This window comes from Vigna unguiculata, chromosome 3 (assembly GCF_037176805.1).
Source record: "Vigna unguiculata cultivar grain cowpea cultivar isolate G323 ecotype 2 chromosome 3, ASM3717680v1, whole genome shotgun sequence".
Classification (NCBI taxonomy): Eukaryota; Viridiplantae; Streptophyta; class Magnoliopsida; order Fabales; family Fabaceae; genus Vigna; species Vigna unguiculata.
This window is the reverse complement of record NC_140794.1, coordinates 59514324-59526757: the sequence shown is the minus strand read 5'-3', so window position 1 is coordinate 59526757 and position 12434 is coordinate 59514324. Positions and strand designations below refer to the sequence as shown.

The 12434-nt window shown below is 31.7% G+C and overlaps 1 protein-coding gene across 1 annotated transcript; it reads left to right on the top strand.

The window, feature by feature from the left end:
* The first annotated feature begins 8156 nt into the window (after positions 1–8156).
* MPB2C (movement protein binding protein 2C) lies at positions 8157–12345 on the top strand. Its single transcript, XM_028060883.2, has 5 exons — positions 8157–8427; positions 8697–8780; positions 10388–10720; positions 11350–11568; positions 11955–12345. The coding sequence occupies exons 1-5, from the start codon at positions 8260–8262 to the stop codon at positions 12123–12125; spliced, it is 975 nt and encodes a 324-aa protein (XP_027916684.1). The 5' UTR covers positions 8157–8259; the 3' UTR covers positions 12126–12345.
* The last annotated feature ends 89 nt before the right edge of the window (positions 12346–12434 follow it).

The following is a 12434-nucleotide window of genomic DNA, read 5'->3' as shown; positions in this document are numbered from 1 at the left end:
AGGGGAAAGTGGTTGAGAGGGATGGGGGGGGTGTGCAGGGTTAGCCCATATTGTTTACCAAAATAGGTGTGGAAAGGATGGAGTGAGAGTAGAGAGAACTGGTCCATGGCGTGGGCTTTTAATGTGACAGAGCAGCGTGGATTGCGACTCCACCCATGTTAGGGCCTCAGAAGTAGGCACATGGTTTTCGTGGTCCTTCTCTCCACTCACTATTGTGTTGTCATACACAGCTGCCCCTATTCAAACCTTGACGTCTCAACTTCTGCTTTCCTTTCCCTAATCACACTTCAGCTAATGCTATTCTCATTATTATTATTATAATAATATTGCTCTCTGGAACATGGTCAGAGTGTAGACCATATGTCTGCTCATCAGTGACGTTAATGTTAGATAGGAATGTATTCCTTTGATGTTAAGGTTAGGAATGTATTCCTTTCCTCCCTATTCTGCCAACAGATTTCCCACGATCTTTTCCCTTTATATTAATTACGTAACGTACAACTCTCCCTACTTTTTTTTTATCTACATGTATGTACTTCTGCTCTCCGTAATAATCCAATCAATCACTTTACCCAACCGGTGTGGGCTCATTTGGACGAGGTTCTGTACTTTCTGCCTCAACACTGCACAATATTATTAATGCTATGTTTCATTCTCTTCACCATGCCTCTGCTGCTCTTGCGTAACATATTAAGTCGCATTCAATTCCAACCAAGTAAGAAACTGGAGTTTTTACGTATGAACACATTGTTATCCCAACTGTGAAGACACTCAGAATTTGTAACTACCCAATGGTTCAACGTTTTCAGGGTGTATTTGAATTGAAAACATTTTAAAGGTTCGTAACCGGAAAATTTCACTTTTCAAAACTTAACTTAGATCCAAATTCGCACTTACTTGACTTATGGTCAATTGCACAGAAAGATGTTCCAACATTATACCTTCTTTTCAACATTAAACCCTTCATCTGTAAATTTATATTTCGTTGATTAATTAATTAGATTTGATACCCGTTATTCCAACTCGGGCTAAACATGCATAAACACTACCTGCAGATATAGAAAAACGACTTCTTCGTCTAAAATAATTGAATGTGGGGCTAGCGTTTACCCCTCTTTTCAAAGCATGAAATATCTTAAATCCTTATCTTGTTCTGGGGGAAAAATATCTTTTCAATTGGTTATTATGCAATTATGGGTGGGGAAAAAAGTCCATGACCAGCTCCAAGCTCATGCATAAAACGACATATATCTAGTCATAAATATGGCAACGCCAAGAGAATTTACATTATCACCACTACCACCCTATGACACCATGAAAGTGAAACACGGAACCGCAAAGTTTTCTGCTTGTCTCACACTACACAAAACATAAATGTCCCGGGCAAAAAGATTTGAAAATGAAATACCTCTTACCTCGGTGTTGATTAGAAGAATTTAATATCAATTCTGGTGTCAATAACGAAGGTAAAAATGTAAAAGTTTAGCCCTGTCGTCAATACTGTCCTTCCACCGTTTTCACCAGAGGTATCTGTTCGTGCACTTCGAGGACCTATAAAACACTTAAATTTAATTTGTCTCGGCCATTCGTATCCCATAAATAAGGATCATTTTAAAAACTATAAAAAGTTAATATAATTATGGTTTTTTTTAGCAAGAGAAAATAATACTGAGAGCATTGCTCTTGAGGAACTAAAAATGGAACCTGCCCTCTTTTTAGACTGTTCCTGTGTAGAATATCTATTTCCAGAACACTCAAAAAGAAAAAGTGTAGCGGCTGTCTTATGTTGTCCACGTTGTTGGTTAACCTTCCTTTTTTCTCTTTCCAGTTGTGGTCCTAGCTGCTTTTCCTATGATTCTTAAGTCCTTTTTTTTTTTTGTATGGATATGTATAACCCACACATATAGATATATAATCATATCTTGTATATTTTTAAGAATAACTGTATGATACATATAACATATTGTATCCGATAGATGTATGGTATCGACAACACGTATCATTAATATGTGCTGCATAATTCAGTAGTTGAGGATATGTTCTGCTTAATTTGCTGTCATTGGATTTATGGCGCACGTCAGATTTTGTTCCATAAACAACGTACGATGTAGGAGATATAAAGGATCTATTGCACAAGAAGACGCCCTTTCCAGATCAATATGCATGTCGACCAACCTGTTGATTTGTGCGTTCCATGATTCACCTGAAAGTCATCTCTTCTTTTTGCTGGACATCCACCACGTAAATTAGAGATAAGATACATTTATAATAGATAACTTATAAGTTTTTTTTAGGATCAAATTAAAGGTTCATTTCTTTAGAATCATCCAAACAAAATTTGTAGTTTATTAAACTTATTATGTCTCAATTATCAGTTCACCTATGGTCTAATATTTGATATGCATATATTTCGATGTGAAGTATGTTAGACATTCACATCGATTAGAAATAAAAACAAATTTACGATATAGGTTTAATTACATTTTCTGTTTCTATTTTTGTAAAGGAATTTCAAATTAGTATACCAATTTTTTCTTTTTCAGTTAGCATCTTATTTTTTTTTTCCGGTTAAATTCTTATTTTTGAAGATGTGATGCAATTACGTCTGATTGTTAAATGGCGTCAGAATCGTTATCGAAAGAGTGAGGAGACATGCATATATAACAGTTTTTAATTAAGTACAGCAGTAAAATGTTGTTAATGTGTAATGTGGATTTTTGTTTTTTAAATGTGGTGAATATTTGAATGAATAGGATGGTTTTCGTGGGTTCAAAACATGAAAGTATGGTCGATGATTTTGGTAAGATTGAATGTGAAATATTGGATTGTCGTTGGGATCGAAGTTGGTCAACATTGAAGGTGAGTTTCAACTCATGTTTTGTGATTGTGAGTTTCAATTTGGATGTTTTAGTCATGGTTTAATATTGCCTTTTGCTTTTGGGTGTTCTTTATTACATTTCATCAAGTTATGGAACGTTTAAGTTGCTTCACATGGTCATGTCTTTATTGATTTATCAATCTTGAGGTCCTAAAACCCAACATACGTTAATTTTATCATCCGTAGTTCCTGATTTTTATTACAATTATTCGGGGTGATAAAATGGGTTGGGTCCAACAGGTCAGTCCGTCCCGTCCAACTTGTCAACTTAACGGACGAAAGTACAGACCAGACCCATTTTATCTTTTGTGATTGTGAGTTTCAGTTGCTTCACATGGTAGTGTCTTTATTCATATGTTAATCTTGAGGCCTTAAAACCCAACATCTATTAATTTTAGTTCCTAATGCAATTGCCATTACCAATATATATACCTAGCTCTACGATATGTCAACATATACGAGTTAGGTTCAGAATAATTATACTGATGACTGGTCACTATTTTTAAGTTCACCTTCAAAATAAAATAAATTATTTCTTACTCATGTAATTTTATTAACAATATTTGGATACTATATTTACATTTTGCCTATTGTATTTATTTTAATTATTTATGTTACTTTTGTAACAATTCAAATTTATCAAGAAAACACTCCATTGTCATTTTGTCAATGAGGATTCACTTATTTTACTTATATGTAAATGAAATATTATGTTGTTACACCATAAAAATCTACTTTGTTTTGTTATTTTATGTAATTGAAATGTAGGTCGAGAGACAATGCCATTATACCTTTATTCTAATTTTAATTTTAATCAATTTTATTAAACTTGGAAAAATGTGATTTGTTTTGGATATAAATTTTAATCATAAATTTTGCTATTTGTTGAATTAGGTTTGCTAATTATGATTTCGGTAAATAAGCAAACAAAACATTTTAATTTTTTTCCAAACGCTACAAGATAAACTTATTTAAATTTTAATTTTAAGAAAGGAATAAGCTCACACTACATATCATAAAACTTAACAAATTTTCTAGTTAAAGTGAGGGCTTCACTAAGACTACTATAAATCAAATATTAAAAATTAAATTATTTTATTGAGTATCAAGGATCTAACCTATGCTAATAGAGATATTATTTTAAAAAATAAAATATTGCAAGGACTAAATGGACATACACAATTGTAGTATTTTTATAAATGATATATGTAGCAAGGGTTAAGCCCACACAAGACACAACAATTTTTAAAAAATTATAATTTAAGCAGGGGCTTAACTTACGTAATAAAATTATTTTTTAAAAAAGCAAAACTTTAGAGGGAGTTTAGGCCTCACTAATACTAATATATTTTTTAACAAATAAAATTTTTGTGAAGGCTAAACCTTCACTGATACTAATATTTTTATAAAAATAAAGTGTGAATGCTTGTGAACAAAGAGTGAGTCTGACTTGTAGTGTATGTTGGACTATGACTAACAAGATTATTGATAATAAGATTAAATTATTATATTACAATAGTAGATGAAAAGTCTTTATACAGTTGTGATGATATTACATCTATAAAAACTAGTTATAAAATCAAATTAATTATATGAAAAATTATCACAACAATATTCTACTTAACAGAAATAAATAATAACAAATTAAAATATAAAAAATGTAATAATGATTAAATGTATATCTTAGAAACAACGATTTGATACACCATTAAACCAAAATTGCACAAAAATATATATATAATTAAAAGGTATAATAAAATGAAAAGTAAGATTTCATAAAATTTTTTAGATATTAAATTGAGTAAATCATGCCGTGATAATGAATTTTTTTAAACAATATTCAAGAAACAAAATTTAAGAATAAAAAAAAAGATAAAATCCTTTTATTATTTAGTAAATGAAAAAGTTATACAATCAAACATTTAAAATTGATAATCATACATTCTAATGTGAAAAAAAATATAAATAACCGAATGTGATACGTAATATTCATTTGATTTTTTAAAATGAATAATGCATGATTTAAATATTACCGCATAAAAAAAAATGTATAATCAAAATTACAATAAAAATTACAATAAGAAAAAAAGTCCTTACTATGTGAATATATATAATATTAATCAGTAGATTTCTAATATTTAATAATATTTAATTACACGTAAATAAAATTTTATAATTTGAATATGAACTATATTTTACCATCTTAATGGTGTGATTAAATTTTTTTTTAAAGAATATTACAATAAAGTTGTCAAATTTCTGTTTTGCTAAATCAATGTCAAGTCTGTTGAAAATGAAGTTGGTTTAAATTTTTAGGTTTAAATAACTTTTAAATTGAGTTGTTTTGAATTATGAATTTTAGAATGAGTATGAAAATCTTTTCAAAGTAATTAAGCAATTTTGAAAAATGAATTCTAAACTTGTAAACGCTAAAGTAAGCGTTTTAGAACAAAATGAACCTAATGATTTAAAGTGAGTTAAATAACTCTAATGTGTATCATATTTTAGTGAAATATTAGACTTGGTGGAACCTAAAATCCATACATTTTGGCCTATGTTCTTGGTGGAACTTAAAATAGATTCAGAGCACAATAATTATGTATAATTTGATCATGGCGTCCAATGGTTATATCAAAATGAAGGTTGATAGTTATTTTCAGTGATGTCGGTCTCCATTGTCTTTATGGTTTTGGCTTATGTATCCAATATCATGTATTCATTCTAACAATGATTTTAAAAGTTTTTGTGTTTTTTAAGTTAGTTTTTTATATGTCTATCACGTGAGAGATAAATTATTTTTCAAAAATTATTTATTCTAATTTTACGTTATTTGTGGTCTATTGTTAATTCTTTTTGATGACTTTTAATTTATCATAATTCCAAACTAGTGAAGTTGATATGTTTTTTTTTTAATTCTTTAAAATTAAGTAAATTAGCTATTGAAGTTAAACCCTAAAAATATTGTGTTTTTGCCATATTTTAAAGCTTATATGTTTTTTTAGTTCTTTAAAATTAAATCAGTTAATATTAAATTGTGGACTCCATTCTAAATATAAAATAAATTATATTGAGAGAACACTATTTATTTTTGTTCGCAATTAACTCTACGGTAATGTTAATTATGATTTTTGTGGATGAATAATATATACTAATATAATTTACAAAAATATATTTTAACTCGATGATTATAAAACTTGTAGCAATTTCTCACATTATTTTCATTTTTGCAATACTATATCACGGAGAAACAATTCTTTAAAATTAAAATGTTTTACCTTTAAAAAGATTTAAAATAATTTAAAAAAAACTTATTTTAGTTCTTCCATTTTCAATACCATTAAAATGATCTACCGGAATTTTAAATAAAGGTATAATTAGTCGTATAGTACCCAATTTGGTGCTGGAGTTTCTAATTGGTATCCGGTTTAAAAAAAGTATCAACGTGGAGATTAATTTTTAATGACGTGGAAAGCTGGGGAAGAAAATTAAATATGTGGAGACTTGAGAGCGACTTGCGGGCCATTGATAACGAAAGGTTGGTATTGTGTTTTTCTCTGATTTAGTGATTAGGGTTTTGATGTTAGGGTTGATTTTTGTGAAGTTGGGGATATTGGAGAACAGGTTGTTGTTGAGTGCGATGATGGAGTGGCTAATAAAGATGTTTGTGTTGGGGATGGTGAGGAGGCCTTAGCTGATAAGGTGAATACAAAAGTAATTGCACCCTTTAAATACATCATTGCCATCACTCCGCTGCTTACAAAATAAAAATAAAAACACACAAAATGAGAAGAAGAACAAACTGAAATAGGGCACAACAAACTGTCCGGATATTGATGAAGAAGAAACTGGATTAGGGCAGAACATAGGAGAGGAAGAAGATAATGAAAAATGAGGGCCAATCTTCTTTAAACATAAATACCATGTGGAACACTGTACACTGTACAATTATAATTTCAACCAGTCATCTGTTATTATTTGACACGTATCCCTCTGCACTGCCACCTCACCACTTCCTAAACGCCGTTTGGGAACATTTAACGGTATGGACTCAATTGGTGCACTTAAACTAATTTGGGTACGCAATTGACATTTTTTTTAAACCGGGTACCAATTAGAAACTCCAGCACCAAACTGGGTACTATACGACTAATTATACCTTAAATAAATTTATTTTTATCTTCTAAGTGTAAAAAAAATTGACTTTAATTTCTCAAATTAAAAGAAATATGGATAAAACTTTTAAATACTGGATTTGAGAATTTAAAATGATTTTTAAAAATTTATTTTCAGTATCTAAAATTTAATTTTTTGAGATAAAAATTATATAGTTTTGGAAATTAGAATAATTTTAATTGAAGATGTTAATATTGAATTTAATTAAATTTCATCGTTACCAATAAGTTAAAATACTTTTTGATACTAATTTTCGTTAAATATTGTCAAATAAGTCATAATTTTATTTTTGTGCTCAAATAGGTTCAAAATTTCGTCAATTTTGTTCAATTTGATCCTTTTATGCTAACACCGTTTAGATGATTAACGGCGAGACTGCCACATGTCACTTTGCGTTTTTTTTTTATTTTTATTTTTTTTAAATGTCTACATGTCAACTCAGCAGCATGTCATGTGTCAAAATCAATGTTTTATATTCAATCTGGTCTCTATATTTGTTATTTTTGTTCAATTTAGTCCTAATTTTTTTTAATATGAACCAATTTTGTTCCTCTCCAAATTGAAACAATAATTTTTATATTAAAATTCACATTTTTTATTAAATATTTTTATATAATATATTAAAATTTACGTCATTATAACTTTGATATAAAATTGAAATTTGGTCTCATCTTCGATAGGCACAAAATTGGTTAATTTTAAATAAAATTGGAATTAAATTGAACAAAAATAACAAATATATAAACAAATTGAATATAAAACATTAACTTTGACACTACATTGACATGTGACACGTGGTTGGATGGACATATAGACATTTAAAAATAAAAAATAAAAAAGCCACAAAATGACATGTGACCGTTACGGTTCATGATCGTTAATAATTTAAACAATATTAAAATAAATGACCAAATTAAACAAAATTAACAAAAATTAAGTTTTATTTGAAGAAAAAAAAAACAAAACTGGTACTTAAAATTTAACCTTGCAAATATAATTAAAATTTAAGTGTGTTTAAAAATCAGCAGGCTTATGCATTTGTAAGAGGACGGTGTAGGGGCATATCCGTCATTTGATGATGAATATCCGTTGTTTTGTTTTGTCTGTCTGGAGAGGGGAGCGAGGCATTTTCAAAGTGCAGTCAGCTCAGTGTGTGTTTCTCTCTCTAGCTTTCTCTCTCCTCTCCACTGAGTCGAGAAGTGAAGAAGATGCAGCATTTCGTGGATTTGCAGGAGAATTCGGAGTTGTCTGAGACCAATTCATGGCTTTCATCGAAAGAGCACTCGTTAGCGTCCGGTGCGGCGCCCAATACCAATTTGGATCGCGTCCTGTTCAACGACCTCGTCGATATTGTCCCTCTCGTTCAGTCACTCATCGTAAGCCCTCTAATCCTTCAACCATTTTCCCTCTCCTTTCTTCCGAATTCATGGTAACGCAAAAAAGAGGAAAAAATTGATTTTGTTTTTGTGCAAGTGGAAAAGGAAACAACTTGGGAATTGTGTAACTTCCACTTTACTGTATTGCCTTGTGTGCTGACAACATCTTGAAAGCTAGTGACTTGTGACAATTGGCGATCTTCTGACATTTGGTGTTCTTGAATTTATATTTAATTATCTTAAGTATTGTGTTGTTTAATTATGATTAGGATCGTAAAGCGAGCCGTTCGTTCACGCGGCGTGGTTCCATGATCTACACCAAGACACCTGCAAGAGAATCGTTGTCTAAAAGAGTAAGACCGGGTCACCTTTTCCCTCTTCGGTTGTTTAAATTTTTTCCAATTCTTCGAAATTTCCCTTTCTATTGGGTTTATTGTAATCTTCATAAATCTTGCTCTACTTGAATCTGTCACACTTCAGTTTCAGTTATCAATACAGGCTGAAGCTTTACCTAATTTTGAGTCTCTGGTATTAATACAAGTATCCTTGTGTGGCATGATTTTGCATATTTTTACTGCGTTTATGATTTATGATTGGTGCCATGATGGAGGCTCTATACGAAAAATTGTGGAACTAAGCTATTTCCTCGTCAAGCACAAATACCAGAAAAGCTCTGTATATTTCCAACTTACCACATTTGGTACTTTTTACTGCTCCTTAAATGCATGTTGTACATGTGTCCATAATCATAAGTAAATGCATAGCCACATTTACTTTGGGAAACTTTTGTGCATGGGTTTGAATATGATAGTTATTAATGTAAATGACGACATAATTTGAGTAACATAACAAATCTGTATTATTCTGTCTCTTCAATCTCCTGATTTGAAACAATAATGTAGTTCTAGTGATACTTGGCGATTGAATATGAAATTTAATAATTTTCAATCCTTTGTATGTTATGAAAAATATTCGTGCGTTGTTGACTGTCTCTATTTTTTTTGGTCATATTATATCTGAAATATGTGCTTGTGTATTAGGACCTTTCACACACTTCATCACCTAATTAAGTGCGTGTTCGATTCTGCGTCAAAGTGATGTATAATTGATTTTCTAATGCGGAATCCGTACATGTTTGGTTTCCAAAATTAATTAGAGTAAAAAATTCACGTTGAATTAGAAACAACTAATTCTTGCTTTTGCGTTGGAGAATTGATATCAATTCTCCAACGCTGAACCAAACCCACCCTAAATCCCTTTGTCTGAATAGTTAACTTCCTTTTTCTCCCTTTTGTTGAACCCATGATATCCCTATTGGTTTGGGCCCTTTGAATTGTTTGGGAGACTAATCCCTGTTTGATCATGTTAGCACACGGGTTAACTGCCTCTTTACTGCAGCTGCTTCCTTACAAGTTGAGATTCAAACCCATGTTCTCATCACAGGTGGTTGACACTGCTACCACCTTGACTCACTCCGTGAAGATTGAACCATTGAACAAAAAATTTCCATTAGTGTAGACTGGAAAACCTTCAGTAAGATGGTGAGCAGAGAGGTCTTTTTGTTTTTAATGTGATATAATACTGTTATACAACACAAGCGAAGGAATGCTAGGTCCATTCGTATGACTCTGGTGATGTAGGATTTTGTTATTCGAATTAGGTGGTTTTTCTGACTGACCATTGGTATTTTGTAGTTCAAGTAACATGAGCTTTAGTCCTCCTTCCAAATGTTGAAGTTTAATTTATAAATATCTATATCTATTTCTTACTATAGATTGAACTTGCTTATTGCCATTATTTTAGTTTTTTTCCTGTTTTGTTCATAGAGCAGTCTGAAACTATTCTTTTGAAAGAATAATTTCTCATAAGTGCTAAATTTTTTGTGCACAGTGCATTATGACTGAGTGACTGCATTTCTTTACCGTGATTGTTGTAGTGAATCATTTACATCCTCTGATAGGTAACGGATACTAAAAGTAGGAATGCTGCCCAATCTACTCCTGCCAAAAAGAAAAGGGATCATGGAGAAAAAGAACAAGGAAAAAATGGTGGCAATGACACTGATGCTTATTCCACATTTTCTTCAAGAGACAGTGAAGAGTTGAATGTGTTGAAGGAGCAGGTAGAGGAACTTCAGAGGAAATTGTTGGAGAAAGATGAACTTTTAAAGTCAGCAGAAAACACAAGAGACCAGTTGAATGCTTTTAATGCAAAACTTGATGAGCTGAAACACCAGGCTTCAGAAAAGGACACGTTACTGAAGTTTACGCAACAGCAGCTCTCTGATGCTAAAGTAATGACCCGCATCTTAATTTTTTTCCCATTATTAATTTGGCATAAGCTCTTTCTATATCATTTATGTTAGCCAAGTTTAACTCTTAGACTTAATGATACCCATTCACTTAATACACACGCATCATACATATATATCTGGAACACGATGCTGGCTTTTGAGTTTTATGTTGACAGTTTGATTCTACAATTCTGGTGTATTTTGGTAGGCTAGTGCTTAAAGAATGTTGGAAGGCTTAACAATTGCAACACGTATAACTGACAGTTATTTATTTTGTTTTCGATTCTACTTAAGATTTTGGTAGTTACTATAGGTTTATTCGGACTTTATGAAACCTCAATCATAGAATACATTGAATTAAAATGTTGTGTTCAGATCTTATACTGCCTTATCCAATCTTAGTTTCTGAAAGAAATCCTCATGTCCTTGGTGAGGGAGAGGTTTTAAAGTTTTGTTTTTTATCGGCAAGAAGTTAGTTGTTAAACGTTAATTTTTGTAAGCCCGGATTTAAACCCATGATCCATCTATTCCTTCCTCCTTTCCACTTTTACCACCAAGCCAATCTTGTATCCCTTAGGGAAGTTTTAAAGTACTTATTTTCACACATTAACAGGTCTCATTTTCCACAGATTAAGCTCGCAGACAAGCAAGCTGCTCTTGAAAAGATACAGTGGGAAGCGATGACATCCACCAAGAAAGTAGAGAAACTTCAAGATGAGCTAGGTTCCATGCAAGCGGATATTTCATCATTCACGTTATTACTGGAAGGATTATCAAAAACTGACACTGCTAAATACACCGACAATTATGATGTGAAGCCTTATGATTTCAGTCCTCTGCCTAGTATTGTGAGTTTATGAATATTTTTCAAATGTACTCAGCGTATTTTTCCACATGTTTATGGTAACAATTTCAACACCGCACTATGATTTGTTTATCAACGTGCGTGGCTTCCACTTGTGCATGCTTACAAATTCAGTGATTCTATTAATTCTTTTCACTTCAAAAACTGCATCATCAAGTGGTACGAGACTATAAATTTCGGAGGGAGAGAGTGAAAACAATATTGGTTGTTTGGTTTATTTGTAATCTGTTTTCATGTGCCTTTTCTGTTTCATTCATTCTACTTCCTGTTTCATCCTAGTGTATATCTTTGTTTCCTGGAACAGAATTGTGTTAGTATGCATGAATATCTAATCCTTGGATGCTGACCTTTTGAGTAAACGTTGAACAGGATGATTTGGACGAGATGGATTTACAGGAAATGGAAGAAGCAAGAAAAGCTTATATGGCCGCTGTTGCTATTACCAAGGAAAAACAAGACGAGGAATCTATTACGGCTGCTGCCAGTGCTAGGTTACATCTTCAGTCACTTATTTTCAAATCCAAAGATTTTAACCTGTAAGGTCACTAGTTTTATTTGATGTGTCTACACATTAGGTCCCTTTAGTCAAAATGGTCAGGCACTTATCCTATCTTAGGGAGATTGATTTGCTTACAAGCCTGTTTCTGAACAAATATTTAAAGTTGTGCCGTTTATGTGATGAAGTACTAAACGAGCATGTTCAATGAAGTGAAAACGAGCATTCAGAATATCACCACACCAATGGATCGGATTTTCAAAACCAGAGTTAATCATGACCTGATTTGTTTTAGTTTCTTTAAAGTGGCATTCTGCAAGTTTTCTTCTAGCAGCTGATTCCCATTGACAGTG

Bases quoted from the DNA above. Each gene is read 5' to 3' on its own strand.
- MPB2C (XM_028060883.2), top strand. From the start codon at position 8,260: ATGCAGCATTTCGTGGATTTGCAGGAGAATTCGGAGTTGTCTGAGACC. The intron at 8,781-10,387 runs GTAAGACCGGGT...ATCCTCTGATAG, and splicing joins GAGAATCGTTGTCTAAAAGA to GTAACGGATACTAAAAGTAG. The intron at 10,721-11,349 runs GTAATGACCCGC...CATTTTCCACAG, and splicing joins AGCAGCTCTCTGATGCTAAA to ATTAAGCTCGCAGACAAGCA.